Source organism: Mustela nivalis (assembly GCF_964662115.1).
Source record: "Mustela nivalis genome assembly, chromosome: 8".
NCBI lineage: Eukaryota > Metazoa > Chordata > Mammalia > Carnivora > Mustelidae > Mustela > Mustela nivalis.
In genome coordinates, this window is record NC_139027.1 from 142,472,650 (window position 1) to 142,491,725 (window position 19,076).

General features: G+C 62.0%; 1 protein-coding gene across 2 annotated transcripts in view; it reads left to right on the forward strand.

Moving 5' to 3' along the window:
* NTSR1 (neurotensin receptor 1) overlaps positions 1 to 17,714 on the forward strand; it is a 46,364-nt gene extending 28,650 nt beyond the window's left edge. The window contains exons 2-5 of one of the 2 annotated variants that reach the window (XR_014315806.1): positions 5,345 to 5,546; positions 8,830 to 8,920; positions 10,296 to 16,635; positions 17,279 to 17,714. Coding sequence is in view for 1 of the 2 variants with exons in the window: in XM_082746399.1 (XP_082602525.1) it covers positions 5,345 to 5,546; positions 8,830 to 8,920; positions 10,296 to 10,545 (543 nt within the window). In the remaining variant the exon portion in view is untranslated. Of the gene's footprint in view, positions 1 to 5,344; positions 5,547 to 8,829; positions 8,921 to 10,295; positions 16,862 to 17,278 lie in introns of those variants that run through there. The other variant, XM_082746399.1, reaches the window with a different exon arrangement.
* Positions 17,715 to 19,076: the final 1,362 nt, after the last annotated feature.

Genomic DNA, 19,076 nt, shown 5'->3' on the forward strand with positions numbered 1-19,076 from the left:
AAATGGACAGAGGTTCGGCCCGGAGGGATCAGCAAGAAGTCATGAGTTTTGGACTGGAAATTGTTCTCAGAAATCCATACTCACCCCAAAACAGTGTCCTCCCTGGGCAGTTGAGGACAGGGCTTGTGTCCAGCAAAGTTTCACGGATAAAGACAGAGTGGCCGCCTGCTAGTCCGGCCATTGCCCAAACCCAGGGGACGCACGTTCCTTCCATGCACTCCCTGCCTGCGAGGCGGCCTGGGAGGCGGAAGGTGAGTGCGGCAGCTGTGGGTCGGACAGGGTCGGGGTGCGTAGCTGGGTCTGGGCCGCGGCTTCTGTAAAGTGAGAACACCGACAGAGTCCAGCTCGTCCATCCAGTGTGCCTATTCGATGAAGGACGTGCGGGGCACTGAGCTTGCTGTCCGGCTCGCGACAAGCTCTCCGTCCATGCTTAGCTGACGGCTGTGTGTCACCTGGAAGGGGAAGTTGGAGGCGCTCACGGTGTCCTTGTTACATCTGCTTACTAGAGCTGGCAGTGTGGGAAGGATGGTGGTCGGTGAGCTCTGTGGCCGGAAGCAGACTCCTGACCTGTGGAGTCCTCCTCCCTGGGTGGCCCTGCAGACACTAAACGTGACTCGTGTGGCCTCTCCAGGTCACACACCCCATCCTCTTCCACCTGTGGGCTCAGACATGTCCACAGCTCCTCCCCAGAAGCCCAAGCCTGGGGCCAGCGCTGACCCACAGTGCAGTGTGCAACTCAACACTGGTCTGTCTTGTTTCCCAGATGTGTGTCCATGGGAAGGTGTCCTTGTTGGGTGGTGGGTCCCAGCAGTGTCTGCAGCGTCAAGGGGCTTGTTGGATGAGGAATGGAAGATTCTGGGCTGTGTCACCTTGAAGGACCCTTTTCTTGTCTTTGGTCCACCCCTGAAGTGAGGACATACCCACTGAGCTCCGGTCCCTTGTGCCTCTGACCCTTCCCAGTCCTGGGGTGGGAGCATGCGGGATTTCCATGTGACCATGCGGGCAAGGACCCCAGGCCCCTGTCACGGATGCACACGTAGGAGAAGCAAACCACGTGTCCCACTGATTCCTGTGCCTTCAGTTCAGGAGGGCACGACAGGCGCCTCCCAGCCCTCCCCCCAGGTCAACCTATAGTGGCCTCCATTGGGGTTCCCCCTGGGAACGGTCTCCTTACTTCGCTCTAGCTGCTCTGGGCTTGCTTTCTTCGCTCAACTAGTGTCCCGGCCCCACGCCCGGTCGGACTCATCCCTGACGCCAACAGAGCAGCTCCTGGTGTGGATGCACCGTGGCTCACTGGATGGCCGAAGGGTGGGTTCTGGTGCTCTTGCTGGGTTTTTGCTGCTCTGAGGGGTGGTGACACGCCAGGACTCTGGAATGATCCCATCACTGTCCCTGCTCTCAGCAGTGCCAGAAGAAGGAGCCTGGTGCGTGTTTGCTCGTGTGACGCGATTGCTGGGTCTGAGGAGGGGTTCTGTTCCACCTGGGGACCGACTGCAGGCTGGAGGCCACCCCTCGGAGCCTGGGCCTGGCGGCAGCCGCTCACCTGCCAAGCCAGCTGAGGAGGTCCCAGCACTGTCTCCGTTGGGGAGTTTGGACAAGAAGCTGAACCACCGGGATTCATCCCTTTCCCCTCACTACAGGCTGGTTGTTGAGCCTGGAAGCAGTGTGAGCCCAGGGCCCAGCTCTTTATTTAAATACACGGGGTGAAGTAGAGAGAAACAGGCCACTGTACTACACAAAAGATGGTTCTGCAGAGGAAGTGAGCAGTGGGCGTAGGTGGTTTGAAGGCAGAAGGAGAGGAGCCTCATTGGCAAAGCCCCTCGCAGACGGAGGGCCCCGGGGCTGGGCTCGGCTCCCTGCACCCCCCAGCCTGCTGCGTGCGTCCCGCAGTACTGGGGGTCAGCCCTCCCTTCCGGCAGACCTTCTGTCCCTAAAGGCAGATTTCCTCTTTATTGCTTCCCGGTTCCACTCCGTCCCCTCACCCGATGACCAGTGCTGGAGCCAGAAACCAGCCCCGAGTCCACAGACAGGGCCGGCCGTGCTAATGTCTCAGGCGTGCTGGCACAGTCCCACACTGAGCGCCCCCCACCTGCTTCCTCGGCTCTCCCAGTAACAGCCCGGGCACCCCTGAGTACGGACTGCGCTCCCAGCACTGAGCGGAGTGCGCATACTATCCCCTTTAGAAATGAGAAAGCCAGGTCTTGGGGGCCATTCGGGAACTGCCCAAAGCCACAGCTCACCGGCCAGTGCACAGCCAGGTCTGTCTGAGACCAAGGTCCACACCCTAACCAGGCGCCCTTGCTTCCCCGAGGCCAGCCCGCCTCAGGAGTTTCCAGCTCGGGCCTGGGCTTCGGAGCCCAGAGGCCGGGCAGGGAAGGAGGGAGGCAGGAGGCCTCCACAGTCCTGGCCTGGCGCTCAGAAGAGCTGTCCTCCCCCAATCAGTCGGAGCCGGCCAAGCGGTCAGTCAGGGCCATGGGGGATGGAGGACAGGCTCCGGCCTAGGGGTCTCCGGAGGCTCCGGGTCCATCCGGATTTTTGGTGTGGGATCTCTGAGCTACGGGACAAGCTTCGAGACCCCATTCGGATGGTCCTAAGGGGAATAAAGAAGCCTTTACCTGAGGAAGAACTCGAAGTCTGGCAGCGGCGGCCAGCGGCTGGACCCCGGAGCTCGAGCACTGCCCTGGGTGTCCTCCGCCCCCTCGGGCTGGGTTCTTCCGGGCCGGGCTCCTTACGGGCTGGGAAAATGGTACCAAATCTGACAAAGGCATCTTCCCTCTCCGCCGCGGGCTCAGCAGGACAAAGAGGTCGTGGCTCCTTCCTGAATTAAAGGCCTGCTGGAGGGTGGGCCACCGGGTAGAGGGGTGGGCGGTTTCAGGGAAGCAGCGGGGAGGTCCCGGGCCGGGGACAGAGGCTTTCTGGCCGTCACCCACCCGCTCCCGCCTGCTTAGATGCCGCACTTGGCCCCGCCGGGAGCCATTTCCGGCCTCCGCTGCGCCGTCCGTCTCTTTGTCCGTCCGTCTGTGCCAAATTGTTCTCGCAAATTCTCTGTTTCATGGGTGGGGTTGTTGGTAAGTGGGTGGTAAGTTGACAGCACTGACCCATCGCTGTTCCTTTCCAGAACTTTCCTGGCTGCTATTACATTATGTCTCTATTTGAATTTTAGAATCCGCCAGTCTGTCCCCAGGCCTTCTGTGTTATTGGGACAAATGCGTGGGCCAGGCCCGGCACCCATCTTTCGTCCCCTGCCTGGGGAGGCCCCGGCTTCCCGCACCCGAGCCCTCCTGCCCTCCTGTGCTGACAGGACAGCATCCCCAGAGATTGTCCACGAGGCTCACGAGACGTGGTCCTGTTGGCTCATGGTGAGAGGGTGGGCTGCTCCCCGTTCCCAGAACCAGGAGGCAGGAAGGAGCCCCCAACCAGCTGCAAGCTTTGGCAAGAGAAGGCAAGCCCCAAGGTCATGTGTGCTCCCCAGGGCTTCCACAGCCAGTTGCAGTCTCGGTCTCCAGGCTGGAGGGGTGGGGGGCTCGGGGAAAGACCCCTGCCCTCTAGCAGCCGGCGCTGGCCTGAGCCCGCGATCAGGGCAGGCCTGCGGGTCAGGCCGCTCCTCGGCCCGGCCTTCAGCAGCAAGGGCCTGGACCCCTTCCAATGGGGAATCCAGGGGGGCCTCCGAACAGACCCCAGAGGCCCCCGAGCTGGGCCCTGCCCACTGCTTACACCCCCACTGGCCCTTGGAGGTGGCCGTGTTTACCGCCTGTGCTCAGCGGGGTTTGGTATCTCAATGTTTTGACATTTAAAATCTGTGTTGGATACATTCGTTCTGTTTAAATTGTGCCGGGCCGAGGTGAGTCACAGGGAATTAGTCTGTCTCCTGGGCCCAGAGCCGACGTCCTGCTGCACCCCAGCCCGGCTTCCAGCCCAGGAGCAGACCCAGAAACCTTCCTGGAGTGGCCTCTCTGCCCCTGTCACCTCCCCACTGGGAAGGGGCCCCACCGGGGAGCTGCCCCCCGGCTCGGCAGACACAGGAGAGAAGGGTGCTGGCGTGGGAGCTGTCAGGAACCCGGGGGCCTTTCTCTGGCCTGTGTGTGCTCCCGTTCAGCAGGGCCTTGTTCCAGTGGAACTGGAGCTGACCCTCAGGCCACTGCCTCCTGGGAGGTCTCGTGGCCTCCCAGGTGGGGCCTGGAGCACCGTGAGGGTGGGCAGGCCCTCTGCAGGTCTGAGCTAGAGGTCTCAGCTGGCGTCTGCTCAACGGAGCAGGCATGGGAGTCTGCCCTGTTCTGGACAGACGCCCGACCACCAGGAGGGCCCGGAGGAACGCTGCCCGCAGCCAGGGCGGCCGCTGGGTCTGGCTGGGCTCTGCGCGTGTGAGCAGGACAGAGGTGCGGCCGTCCTCACCCAGGGGAGACCGTCTCCGTCGAACGATTGAGGGTTCTCCGGCTGCAGGCAAACCCGGTTAGGGGTGGCAAGAGGGGCCGCCTGGAGCCCGGGGAGGCCCCGTGCAGACCCCTGGAACTTTCCAGGGAGTCAGAGCTACCAGGCCGGAGCCAGTGCAGGCGGCCTCTCCAAGGGCAGCCAAAAGCCTCTGTGAAGGTGAAGTTCAAAGGGAGCCCACAGAGCAGCTTGGCAGGGCCTGGGACGCGCCCCTGTGACTCCCCTGGCAGGCGAGGTCACCCGGCCCCTGCCCGGAGCAAGGGGCCACAAAACCTGCCCTGGGAGGTGATGCCAGTTTTAGGACCAGCCCCAGGGGATACCTGTTCCCCGTCACCCACCACGGCCACCCCTCAGAGGGGCTGCAGGGATTGGTCTTAGCCTGGTGTCCTGGAAGGGCCTGGTCAAGTGTAGCCCAGCCCCTCGGACTGTCCGGGCCTCAGCTTCCCCGGATACAAATGATGTGGAAGTTAGAGGTGCTCGTGAGAAGCTCTTTTCGAGGAGCTGAGGGGCTGTGGGTGGGGCAGGAGAAGGGTCTCGCCTGTTTGTCCAAACATGGACTGAGTGTACACGGGACGGCTGCCGGGCTTGGCCATCCTGGAGCACAGCCCGGGGCTCGGGGACTGCGACCATGACGCGCTGTGTCCTGACCTGGGAACATCGAGCCCAGCCCTTCCCCACAGCGAGGACACACCAGAGTTCGTGCCCCGCACTGTCGGTAGGCGGAGCCCTGTGCTGAGGGGTTTGCCGACGTGGCAGACGGTCTGGGAACCCTTCTGAGCCCGGGGTGGGTGGGAAGCCAGTCTCCCCCGGAAGACCAAGCACCTTCCATACTCCAGGTCCCAGCCTGGTGGGGCAGAGGGCGGGTGGTGTCCCCTCCACACCAGCCTGACCGCTGTCCTTCCCTGCCTCTGTGCAGATCAACACCTTCATGTCCTTTGTGTTCCCCATGGTGGTCATCTCCATCCTGAACACCATCATCGCCAACAAGCTGACCGTCATGGTCCGCCAGGCCGCTGAGCAGGGCCAGGTGTGCACGGTGGGGGACCAGCACAGCTCCTTCAGCATGTCCATCGAGCCTGGCAGGATCCAAGCCCTGCAGCACGGCGTCCGGGTCTTACGTATGTAACCTCTGGGCCCTTAGGGATGGGTGGCGGCCGGGGGCCAGCAGAGCAGCAAGCCTCATGCCCCCAAACAGGGCCGAGTTTGAGACCCCGGCAACGGAGCAGCCCCAGTAGACTCAGAGCCTGGCTGCACCCACTCATCTGCCCGCCACCACCCAGCCATCTCGGTCCACCATCCGCCCACACCCACCAGCGGGTCTGTCCACCCAGCCATCCCTCCGTCCACTCGTCCGTCTGTCCATCCATCTCTCCCTTCTTCTGTCCGTCCATCCATTGACCCATCACCCATTAACCGTCCGTCCATCCTATCACTCACCCATTCACCGATTCCCAAGGCTCCCGAGCACGAACTCAGGGTCAGGCCGCTTGCTCTCACAGCCATGGGGCGCAGAGGTGTGGGTTACCGTGTGTGCCGAGAGCCCGATGCCGGCTGGAGAGACGTGAAGTGCAACCCCCCGGACGGCGGCCCACACTCTAATAAGGAAGCCTGAAGACCAGCCCTTACAAAGGCCCCAAGCCAGCCCCCTTCACAGGAGAGCGCAGGCTCGAGCTTGCGCTCTTGCGGGTCGTGGTGCTCCCTGTGGGGGTCCCTGGGCCTGGCTCGTGCCCAGAGGCGGCACCCTTGAGGAGGGCTCTTGCTCAAAACACCCCGCCCCCCAGTCCCCACGGCTGAAGCAGCCCCACCCCGACCCCGACCACCTGCTTCGTGCTTCCCAGCAGCCCTCCCGACTGCTGTCATCCTGCCCCAGCAGACGGCCACCTGCCGCGCAGCAGCCACTGTTTCTTGGAAGAGTCCCAGAGCTGCACCTTTCAGTCTGGGAATATGACCCAGACCCCACACACAATTGTAAATGCTCTAGTAACCACATTGTTTAAAGAAGAAATAGATAAAATTCATTTACATAATTAATTTGGGCTAATATTTCCAAAGTCTTGTCATTTCGGCATTAGTCATGGTAATAGTATAAGAGCGTTCCTCAGCCCACAGTAACCTTGTGGCCAGTGACCAACAGGCTGTGTCCAGGGGTCAGCAACACCGCCTTCGCTTCCGCTGTGTCAGGGACAGGCTTCCTGGAACATTCCAGTGCCTCTGACCCGTCTCCTGCCGCCAACAGGTGGCCCTCCCATCATGGGGTCTCCCCCAGGCCAGGTCTCCTGGGCCAGACGGGTCAGGGCAGCCGCCAAGGGGCCCAGGCCTCCAAACCAAGCACCTGCTGCAGGTTCCCCCATGTCCCAAGATGAGGATACACCATGTCCAGGACGAGCTTCTCTTGGCACCAGGACAGCCCAGCCAGCCCCAGGTTCTCCCAAGTGGCTTTTTTATTGCTTTCTTTTTCACTGTGGTGGAATGCACCTAGCACGCGATTTGCGGTCTGGACCGTCTGTAAGTGTCCATTCAGTGGCATTACATACGTTCATGCCATCGGTCTCCAGAACATTGTCATCTTACCAAACGGAAACTCTGTCCCCGTAAAGCACTAACTCCCCGGTCACTCTTCTCCAAAGCCTGACAACCACCCCCTCCTCTCTGTCTCTATGAATTCGGCCACTCGAGGGGCCGAGGTAAGTGGGATCATCTTTTTATGCTGGTTTATGTCTCTGAGCACGATGTCCTTACCGTTTGCCCAAGTCGTGGCAGGTGGCAGAATGTCCTTTCTTTTTAAGGCTGCGCATACTCCAGGGTCCAGACACACTGCGTTTACCCGCCGGGTGCGTGGACACCTGGTTTGCTTCCGCCTTTTGGCCGTCGTGAACAGTGCCACGGGCGAACAAACATTGGGTTGAGTCCCTGCTTTCAATGCCTTGGGGATTATACCCAAGGGCAGAATTGTTGGCTCATAGAGTAATTCTATTTTTAATTTTTGAAGAACTGCCATACTGTTTCCCAAAGTGGGTATTTTGGATACCCGCCGGACATCCAAAGTGGACATTGCATTTTGCATTACCACCAACCCTGCAGAAAGGCTCTCATTTCTCCACATCCACACCAAAAATCACCATTTTCTCAGGCTGTAGGCGTTGGTTTGTTTTATAGAGCCATGGTGGGTGTGAGATGGCACCTCATTGTGGTTCGGGTTTGGATTCGTCGCAGGGTGAGTGACGAGCACGTTCCCATGTGCTGAGTAACCACTTGTGTGTCTTTGGGAAAATGTCTGTTCAAGTCCTTTGCCCATTTTTATTTATTTTTTTAAAAAGATTTTATTTACTTGACAGAGATCACAAGTAGGCAGAGAGGCAGGCAGAGAGAGAGGGGGCAGCAGGCTCCCCGCTGAGTGGAGAGCCCAACGAAGGACTCGATCCCAGGACCCTGAGATCATGACCTGAGCCGAAGGCAGAGGCTTTAACCCACCGAGCCACCCTGGTGCCCCTTGCCCATTTTTAAACACATAATTGGGTTGTTTCATTTTTGCTGTTGCCTTTTCATGCTCTGAAATTGGGGATGTTAATCCCCAATCAGATGTGTGATGGAGTGTTCTTTCCTGTTCTGTGCATTAACTTTGCACTCTGTTGCCTGTGTCCTTTGGTCCTAAGCACTCACTGCTGGACTCAGTGTTGTCAAATTGGTGCCCATCATTTTGCTCCAAGAATTTTGTACTCTTTGCTACACTTAGATCTTTGATCCATTTTGAGCTAATTCTGGATATGGTGTGAGGTAGGGGTCCAGTTTCCTTCTTCTGCACATGGCTGTCCTGTTTCCCCAGTATTGTTTCTGGCACAGTGGTCTGGGCAGCCTTGTAGGAAATCGTCTGCCCATATTAGTGAGGGTTATTTCTGGACTCTCTGTCCCGTGGCCTCTGTGTCTGTCTTCAGGCCGATGTCCCACTGTTCCAACCACGGCCGCTTGGTGGTGGGTTTTGAAACCGAGACATGAGAGTCTCCAGCTTCACTCTTCTCCCTCGAGTTGTCTCAGGGGTCCCTCAAGTCTCCCCGTGGATCTTAAGACAGGTTTTTCTTTTCAGCAGGAAACACCGTCAGCATTTTTTTTTAAAGATTTTATTTATTTATTTGATAGAGGTGACAAGTTGGCAGACAGGCAGGCAGAGAGACAGGAGGAAGCAGGCTCTCCAAGGAGCAGAGAGCCCGATGCGGGGCTCGATCCCAGGACCCTGGGATCATGACCTGAGCCGAAGGCAGCGGCTTTAACCCACGGAGCCACCCAGGCGCCCCCACCGTCAGCGTGTTGAGAGAGGTGGCAGAGTCGGTGTTAGCTGCGGGTGACGTTTTAACCGTGTTCAGTCTTCTGTGCGCAGAATAGGACCCATGTCTCTCTGTGTCTCAGGGGCCGTGGTCATCGCCTTCGTGGTCTGCTGGCTGCCCTACCATGTGCGGCGGCTCATGTTCTGCTACATTTCTGATAAGCAGTGGACCCCGTGAGTACTGGGAGCCTGGGGCAGAGCCGGGAGCCTTGGGCTGGGAGCAGCTCATCCCGCGGGTTGGCATGGGAGGTGGGGATGCTGAACAGAGAAGCTCAGGACAAGGGTGCAGGTCAGGGGTTCCCACGGGTTCGTGGTGTGGCCGCAGATGGGTGGGGGAAGGAAGGAAGGCCACGGAGGGACAGATGCCACGGGACAGGTTATAGCAGAAAAGGAAAGCAGCCCCTAAGAGAGGGGGAATGCGACAAGTTTAGAGACGTCTGGAGAGCAACAGGAAGGGCTGGCTCTGCTGGGGGGGGACAGCTATGTGAGCGCCCTAGACCACCTCCACGCTGGGAAAGTTGCCAGGAGGACTCCCCGGACTCAGGGAGACCCACACTCTTGCTGTGCCCCATCGCACCCCAAGGACACACGGCAAATCAGTAAAAGGAAAAGCCTACGGAGGGGTCCGGGAGACCAGGCACAGCGTCCAGAACCCCCTCCCGGCTATCTGCCCCGGAACGAGCTGAGACCACGTGTGAAATGCTGTCTCCCGGGAAGCTCGCCAGAGGCCCGGCACCCAGGGCGTCTGCTGGGGCCGGTCATGGGGGCACCCCTGGCTGGCGGGGGCCCAAATCCCAGACTCCCGACGGGGAGGAGCTGCTCAGCATCAACCCCGCTGCTGGCACCGACAGTTTAGGCCCGGAGAGCCCCACCTCTCAGGACGGAGAATCCCTGAAATCCACGCTCCCAGACAGCGGCGAGGCTAGCCTGGCCAGCAGGCTCCTCTGAGACGGCAGCTCTGGGCCCACCATGTGAGCTTTTCTCTGTGCAGCTCAGAGCCCGGGGTGCAGGTTCTTTACAGTGACGCGGAGCTGGTGGGGAGGGCAGATTGAGGGCAGAGGAGGAGAAGGGCAGGGAGCAGAGCCCCAAGGTAAACGGTTCTTGAAACTCAGGGCTGCCTGCTGGGAAAGTGGTGAGGGAGTGAGATGCCTGTGAGTGGAGGCAAGCAAGCTGAGGGAAAGTTATGCAGCTGCCCAGGAGGCAAGGAGGGGGTTCCTGCCCTGGCTGTTCGGTGGAAGCTGGGGACCAGCACGCCCTACAGCCCAGACGTGCCAGGATTCTACTCAAGGAAGGGCAGCCCGGGTGCCATGCAGGGAGAGGTGGAGACGGGCCCTGCAGGGCTGCCACAACCCAGCCGCGCCGACTGGTGCCAGCAGGAATGTGAGCAGAGCGTCCAGCTTCTCCAGAGAAGCCAGAACCTGAAACTTATTAGGAAACATCCGCACGTCAAAACATTTACAAGGAGTTTTTACGATTCTTGTCCCAAGCCAGCGAGGGTCCGCGGCTGCGAGGCCGTGCAGGCCTGAGAGCCTCTCCCTCGTCCCCGCAGGTTCCTCTACGACGTCTACCACTACTTATACATGCTGACCAACGCGCTCTTCTACGCCGGCTCTGCCGTCAACCCCATCCTCTACAACCTGGTCTCCGCCGGCTTCCGCCAGGCCTTTCTGTCCACACTGGCCAGCCTCTGCCCGCTGTGGGGACGCAGGAGGAAGAGGCCGGCCTTCTCGAGGAAGACCAACAGTGTGTCCAGCAACCACACCTTCTCCAGCAACGCCACTCGGGAGACGCTCTATTAGAGCCGGGGTGGGGCCCAAGGAGGGGCCGGGAGAGCCGGGGAGGGGTGGCCACTGGGCCTCCCTGCCCCCCACCCCCAGAGCTGGAATGGGGCTCAGCGGAGGCCTAGGACCTGGCGCCCACCCCCAGAGGCCCCATCTCTTTCAGCGTCTCCATCAGCACCCTGCACCCCTCCCTCCACACCTCTTTGAAAACCAGGAGAGATCGCTCCTCTCCCAGATCCAGAAAGGGCCTCTAATCAGAAGAAATTAGTGGTGGCTGAGAGGCAGGCTCCTTTGTTCCCACACCACTGGGTGTCAGGACAGAAATGAAAGGCACAGGCCAGGCTGGGCAGACGCGGGGAGGCAGCGGCCCTGAGAGGCCAGGGCGCCGGGAGGAGCCTGGCTGGTGGGGCTGCCACCGCCCTCCGCAAGGAGAGGGGCACAGGATGGCAGGGGTCCGGACCCCCACCTCTCCAAGGGCGATTCCTAGGAAGCTTTGGTCTGCCCCGAAGGACAGCACAGGGGTCCCGTGGGTCAGGCACTGGCCAGACCCAGGCCTCCCCCTCCTCCCTGCCAAGACGGCCAGGCTCTACCCAGACGCCCACCCACTGGGAGATGGCCTGGATGTCTGCTTGGCTTGGCGGGGGCGAGGTCAGTCTTGCCTCCTGGTACCTGCCGTGCATCCCAAGCCAGGCCGTGTGTGCCCCGGTTGCATGGGTGAGCTTCCTGAGGGGAAGGGCAGGCTCCCTGAAGAGCAGAGGCCATGGCCAGGTCCCAGAGGGAGGCCATTGGTAGGGACTAGGCCACAGGTGAGGGGGAGGGGTCGTGGGTCCAGGCAGCTCCCTGGGCCAGCAGCCAGCATCATTTGTCACGGCCCCAGGCCCCAGGCCTCAGCCCCAGCCCCAGGCACCCGGGAAGGCAGGGGTCTCCTTGATCTGTAAGAGCTGGTCTCCAGACAGGATGGCCTCCTGGCCTTGCCCTAGAAGGTCCCCTGAGCCAAAGGGAGACAGATCCCAGAGGAGCTGCCCAGAACAGTGAGAGGTCTGGAAAATGAAATGCAGGCTTTTTTAAAGTAGTTTCTCACTGCCCTGAAGGGGGACTGTTAGGCAGATGGCCGTGAGCCTCCCTGACTCAGGACACAAGAGGCCTGGTCCGAGTGCCGGGGCACCAGGACTCGGTCCCCCACCCCCAAATGGCAAGCTGGTAAGTCTCCATGGTGGCTTTGGATCTGGACCCCCGACTTGAACCCTACAGGATCCTTCTCCAAGCCACAGGATCTTTCCGGGCAGTCGGCTGAGCGCCAGTCCTTGGCCACGACCCAGGGGCCATCCGCAAGGGGAAGTAGGCCAGCCCAGACCTCACACATGGGCACCTGCTCCGGGCAGGCGAGGGGGCCACTGGGCCCTGAGGGGCAGGCAGCGAGCGGCCATCAGTTGGGCAAAGGCTGAGGCGAGGCCCAGGCGGTGGGCATTGGAGCAAGAGCCTAGACTCCTTCTGAGAGACCCTCAGACCCCCCTCCCCGACCCAGCGTTTGGCACCTCGGGCACACCTGCTACTCGGAGCCTCGGTTCTGCCCCCAACAAGTGCACGTGGCCGTTCGGCCCTCTTTTGAGGCTGACAGTGTGGGTCCTGGAGGACACCGCCCGGAATGGACAGAAGAGATAGTTCCCCAGGCTGGGGGCAGAGTTGACGTGGGATGGGGAGCTCCCGCCAGCCCAGACCCGCCCAGACGCAGCTGGGACAGGGTCTGTGCTGTGGCCCCAAGCCCATTTTACTGTTGTGGTCCCCACAATCCCATGTCTGTGCCCCGTGCAGCCCCGTGGCATCGGCGGTTGGCTGCGTCATGCTGTAGCCCCCACCCCCAGCCAGACTCAGCGGCCAGCATGCCTGGCCACTAGTGATGCTGAAAGCCCTTCGTGTCACTCACACGCGCTCCCATTCCTCACCAGCACACCCTGCCATCTGCAAGAACAAAGCCCTGAGTGTCTCCGTAAAGGAGGCGGTGGCCGCTGCAGCCGGCGTCTTCTGTTGGGGCTGGGGGACCTGCAGGCATCTGTTCACTCACTCACTTACTCAGTGGGCATGCATGGGCACAGCAGACAGCCCTGCCTGGGCGCTGGGGCCAAAACCACACAGGCTTTGGCCACATCTCCCCAAGGCTGGGGGGACTGGGGACTGATTGCCCTGCTCTGGTCCTGCCCCCACCGTAGTGTTGAGAAGCAGCAGGAGAGGAAGGAATGTGTGCAGAAGAAAACCCCGTACACCATGGGGTCCCCTCGAGGCCTGACGTCAGGGAGACCCGAGTCCATGCCGGCTGTGTGCCCAGCACCTTGCCTGCCCTGAGCCCGTTTCTCACGCCACGGGCCGGGCACAGAGGAGGCCCCCTGATGGGCATGCAGGGTCCTACGAGTGATGCACTCGGCCCTCCAGCCCAGGAAACAGGGAAGCAAGTCAGCTTCCCCCCAGGACTCAGTGGTGGGGGGGTCCCCTGGGGACCCCCCCCTGACATAGCCGGCCCCGCCCACCTCCTCTCCAGCCTCCCCTGCTAGGCCGTGGCCTCTCACTCGCGCATCCCCGCGGGGCCGGCCTGGGGGGCGAGCAGCATCCTCCCGGGCCGCGGGGCTCCAGGGAGGGCCCTCCGCAGCCCCCGTGTCCCCGACCGGAGGGGCCGGCTGGTCTCAGAACCACCATGCGCCCGGCGCGCCAGCTTGGGGGTCCCAGCCCAGCCCGTGTGCACGCAGAGAAGCTCCTGGACCCTGGGGCGGGGGGCACCGGCTGCAACAGCCTCTCTCGCCCAGCCCCCTGCGTGGCCTTCCCTCTGTCCCTGCCTCGCTCCCCTGCTGGGTGCAGAGTGCCACGCCCACGCCCCCCTTTGGTCACTCACTGGCTGGCTCACCGCGGGGAGCTCCGCGACGCGGCCTCGCTGCTCAGCTCTGGCGGCCATGGGCACAGGCGTGAGGCTCCAGAGGCTCCGGCTCCGCCGCAGGCGTCTCCAGTCTCTGGTCAGCAGGGGAGTTCCGGACGCGCCTTCATTCCCAGGGTGAGGGCCTCACCGGCCAGCTCCAAGGGGTGCACTGACATCTCGCAAGAATATCCAAAGGAATGAAACTCTAATGGTAGACGTTCAACCAACGAGGGGAAAGTTGGGGGACAGTGGGCAGGCAGTCTGCAGCCCAGACACCATGTCCGTGCCACCGTCCCAGGAGACCAGAGCCCTACGCCCTCCGGCAAGTTTCCTGAGCTTGGACCCCTGTTGCCCCTGTGCACAGGAGACGAGTCCCCCCTCCTGGTTCTCCTAGAGGCACCCTGGCCTATGACCATCGCTAAGCAACAGGAGGAGGGCTTGGGAGAGAATTTACACACTTGAAGGAAGAAAAAGACGGCCGTCAGCCTGGGCCTGCCGCTGGAGCCCGAGCGCAGGAGGCGCCCCCCCACGCCCTCCCCCTCCCACTGCCCCCCCCACGCCCCAATCATGATCTCAATTCCAGTTTTCATCAGAACTCCATGGAAACCAGGTCTAGGCTGAATTTATGAAGGGCATGACGCTGTAGAGTCGGGGACAAGGGCAAAGCCAGGAACCAGAGTCGGGAAGGGAGGAGCCCCGCGCTGCACGTTGAGGGGACACACGTGTGTGCACATGGACACACACGCACACACACGTGCCCACACGCGAGGGCACCGGCCCTTTGCCCCATTGGGCCTCCTGCTGTGGCTCCGAGAGGCCCAAGGCCCAGCTCCTGAGGGGCAGACGCCCGATGCCTGGGTCCATCTCTGGGCAGAGCCACGTGAGGGCCTCGCGCTGCTCTAGGAAGCCCCTGGGGAGGCCCAGCCAGACCCAGCGCCAGGGCAAGACCCATCAGCTCAGCCCCAGCCACCCCGACCTGTCACCTCTGACAGGGCCCCTCCAGGGCGGCGGCAGGGACGGGTGCCTCACTCACCCTGTGGCCCTGGGAGCAGCCCGCTCACACAGAGGCCCCAAGGCCCACACCCCAGGAAGCTTTTTTTTTAAGGTTTTATTTATGAGAGAGAGAGAGAGGGAACACAAGCAGGGGGAGCAGCAGAGGGAGAAGCAGGCTTCCCGCTGAGCAGGGAGCCCCATGCGGGACGCAGTCTCAGGACCCCGGGATCATGCCCTGAGCTGAAGGCAGACGCCTCAACACTGAGCCCCCCAGGCGCCCAGGGAGCCTTGTTCTCATCCCCAAGTACTGTTCTCGCTGTCTTGTCTCAGCTGGGAATTGAACAGGAGGCCCTGGGGCTGTCACTCAGGACACCGTGAGAAATGCCGCCCCGCCTGCGGGGTCTCAGTCAGACCCTGCCCGCACCTGCCGATCTTGGCCTGCACTGAGCCGGATGCTCAGAAAATCTAACTAACTAACCAAGAAGCAAACATCCACGTCCCTCCCTGTTTCTTGCTGGGGGGGCCACAGGGCCTCTCTCCACAGGGCCAGGGGCAGGGGTCGCGTCGCTAAAACATGGCGCCCAGACGTCCCAGACACACAAGGTGAACCCGAGGCAAAGCCAGACCCACTGTGGTGTCCCCTGGAATGACAGGCCCGGAACGGCCGTCACCTGCACAGCTCAGCAACCCTCTGTCCCTTCGCCCCGAGCAGAGGGCGAGCAGCCAGGCACACGTGCCCAGAACATTCTGGCAAAGCATCCCTGTGAGGAAGCGATCCTGTAGGTGAGGATGGATGGTAGCCCAGGGGGCCGCAGCCGGCCTGGGTGCAGCTTGGTGTGGCGTGAGTGCCCAAGTCCCCCGCCCCGAGCGTCCCCTCGGGGACTTGCAGCTTGGCCAGAAGCCCTGAGGGGTGCTGGGGCAAGAAGCTCCCCAGGACTCTGCCTCCCAACGTCCCATCCGGATCGAACTCCACAAAGGACACGTCTCGGTCTCTTGCCAGCCGCCCCTCAGCTTGGAGGTGCCCCGCACAGCCCCGCTTGCCTCCCAGGACCCACAGGTCCTCTGCGCCGTGGGCCGGTGGGCATCCCAAGTTGGGGGCTCCCCCTGCCATCACTGTGGGGGAGGGAAGTCCCCTGTCCCCAACCTCTGGGACTAGAGGCCCAGCAGCCTCCCACCCCTGTAAGAGAGGCGGCTCGGACGAGCACGTGAGTCGGAGTCCCCGGGTGCCGGACAGCGGGGGACGCTCTGGGTACCGTGCGCAGCCCACGTGCCACGTGCAGGCTGGCCCTTCCCCTCCCCAGCCAGGTGCCCTCCTAGGATTGCCTCCCTGACAAGCAGGGGTGGGGGGGGGGCACGCAGTCCCTTGTCCCAGGGTGGGTGGGACTCAGGGACTGGTCGCGAGGACCGGAGCTGGGAGCTGGGGACGGAGGGTCCCTCAGGCAGCTCCCGCCGCGCTCACCTTGCGCCTGGATCTGTCCTCGGGTGGTTCCGCCTGCAGGGACGACTCTGCTCTTTGCTTTCCGTCCAGGGTGTTCAGCTCTTGGTGACCCGCGGGACAGAAAGTGCCTCTGGCTTCTCCTGTCCCACTTGGAGCTACAAATGGGCAACTTGCCCGTTCCACGTCCGACATCTTAGAGCCGGAGCCGAGTCCGCTCACGGTGGGGCACCGGCGCCTTCCCAGCGCGGGAGACGATGTTCCCGACGGACACACCGGCGCGTGCGGATGCTCGGGAGGCCATTTCCAGCCCTTCCCTCTCCCAGGGAGCCCGAGCCCGGCCCGTCTTCCACTTCGCTCCTGCGCACCTAACCCCTTCCTCCCCACGGTGGGTCGGAATCTCCAGCCGCAGGGTTTGTGCCTTTTTCATTCCACTGCTACAGCCACACGCCTTCTGCAGCACCGTGCGAGTGCCCGTCCCTCCGGCGGCCAGCGCTCACCGCGACACTCTGCAGTCCCGTGAAAAGAAGGTTCTGGGAGTGTGTTCTGTGACACTGTCTGTCTGCCACCGGCAGGTCAGAGGAAAATGGCCTCACTGAAGCTCTAGGATGAGCCATTTCCTGTGATCTGCACGGGGAGCCCGGCCCCCGGGGGCCTGTCGCACACACTTGAGCACCTGTGGCCGCTGGCTTCCTCATCTAGGCTGGGGGCTCCTCAGGGAGCACAAGGGCTTCGGGAAAAGAAGGGGACCTGGACCCTGTGCTGCTTATTTGCACAGGTGAGGGGAACTGCAGCCCCAACCGACCCCTCCTGGTCCCACTGGACGTGACTCCTGACTCGCCCCTTCCAAGCAGAGTCTCACCTCTCAGCAGCGATTTCCCCGCCTAGACGCTCCCCGGGAGGGTCTTTGAGACCACGCTCACCCTCTCTGAGTGTTTGTGTGTCTTGTCAACGTGATATGTGCTGGCTCAGAAATACTAAATAAAATCATCATAATAGTAAGATATTTGGGCGTCTGGGGGCTCAGTTGTAAAGCCTCTGCCTTTGGCTCAGGACATGATCCCAGGGTCCTGGATCGAGCCCCGCATTGGGCTCCCTGCTCAGAGAGAAGCCTGCTTCTCCCTCTCCCCCTGCTTGTGTTCCCTCTCTCATTGCGTCTTTCTCTCTGTCAAATAAATAAATAAAATCTTTGAAAATAATAAATAAATAAATACTCAACGGCCGGCCAAATCCTGAAATGCTGACATTGCAAGGAAGCTTCTAGAGAGCCATCTGCAGAGGCTGCCCGAGGCTATCCCGGGACTCCAGCCCCCCAGTCCCCTAGCCTGGGCCCCAGCCTGCTGAGGAGCTTCTTGCCGGTGTCACCCTCCGACCCCTTCCCGGTCCACACAGCGCCTCGGCTGCCTCCTTCCTTTTCACAGAGCCCAAGCTCCGCCGCTCAGGCGGGGCAGGACCTGGAGCAAGAGTGGAAGGGCAGGGAGGCGCCCCCACCCCCAGCCGTCTGGCTGGCTGTGCACACTTTCACTTTCAAGATGCAGGACAGTTTTCCTCGGTGATGAAGTGATACCTTCTCTCATGACGTGGAAGAGAGTGTCCCGAGGACAGTGTCCCCCTGGTCCCACCTAGAGGTGACCCCTGCTGGCGGGGGGCCCACTGCCCGGCCCGGGGCCATGCCAGCCGCCGCAGAAACATCCCTGGCCTGGACGGCGGCCAGTGCACTCTCACGTGCGCACCCTTGCGTGTCCCCACGCGGCGCTGCCCATCGCCCACACGGTGCTCTCTCCCTCTGCACACCGGCAATGCCATGCTTTGGACACAAAGTTCAAATAAATTTCTGATACTCAGCTGTTTCTAAAAGGGAAATGGTCTGTCTTATACAGAGTGAGGTCCCCGTCCCCGGAGTGCCCACGCAGAGGGCTCGCCATGTCTCCACACACCTCAGCTGACCCGTGGGCGCTCAGACATGAGAATGGCCTTCCAGGTGTCCTGCCGGGGGACACAGGGGGCCCGGCCTTTCTACCCCCCACTGAACAAGCCAGCAGGGGAGGGACAGGCACAGTAGAAGGGGGCGGGACACGAAGACCCTTGCTGCACGCTGGTCGGCTGGATGGCCTCGCGGTGGTCACTAAGCAGGAAGGAAGTTCCTTTTCCTGGTTAGGAAATGGAGTCTGGGAGGGAGACCCAGCGGCATCCCTCAGGGTCGGCGGCAAAGCGGAGAACGCTCTGGTCTCCCAGCCGCGGCCCAGAGTTCTCTCCTCCTGGGACCCTCCCGCGCCCCTGCCTTGGGCTGCCTTCAGCCCGCACGCCCCACGCAGGCGCCTCTTCGGGAGCTCTTCTCTGGGCGGCCTGTGAGCACAGCTGACCGCTGCTCCCACGTCATCCGAGAAGCCTGAGGGAAACGTGGACACCCCATTTCAGAGTCGTCTTGTCACCCTGGATGCCTCAGCCCCAAGGGAGGGGCTCCCGAGAAAACCCCGAATCCCCACCCAAATCCCCACCTCCCAATGTTCCCCAGGGAGTCCTGCCCAGACGGGGCCACCCGTGGAGGACAGAGCCTCCAGCCCAGCATGGAAGCAGAGCCCCCCAAGACCCCAGGCAGGCTGGTGGCTGTAATCCTGGGAGGCTGCTTGGAGGAGGCCGTGGAGAGGACAGCCTGGGCCGTGCTCCCCCAGAGCCCTCCAAGTACACGGAGGTTCCCATGGACAGATTTACCTGCGCCCTCCTGAGTGCCAGACCTGGGCTCCCTGGAGACCCTGAGCTGAGCAAGGTGGGCCCTGGGGCTGCCAAGGAGGATGGGTGGGAATCAGGGAAACAGAACCGGAGATGTGGAGATTGGGGTGGGCGCAGACAAGGTGGCCGGGAGGAGCTCCCTGTCCCTGGGGTCGGGACAGTGACCCGTGGTAGCAGACGGGCAGCCAAGGGCAGGGAGGACAGGTAGGCAGCTGGGGGCCTCGTCCTGCGCCTCTTAGGGCCGTCGGGTGGGGACAGCATCCGAGCCGCCCCAGAGCCCCTGCCCCAGCCTCGGGCCCAGCCCTGCCGATGGGACCCTGGTGTCCGACGGAAGGAGGCTCAGCAGGGGACCGGCACCGCTGCTTCTGTCTGCCCGCATCGATCACGGCTCTTGGGCCCAAATTACTCTAATCACGTTCCTCCTCCCGGCAGTCAGGCTCCTCCGGGCGTCCCTGTCATCCGTTCACATTAGAAAGTGACACGTCAGAG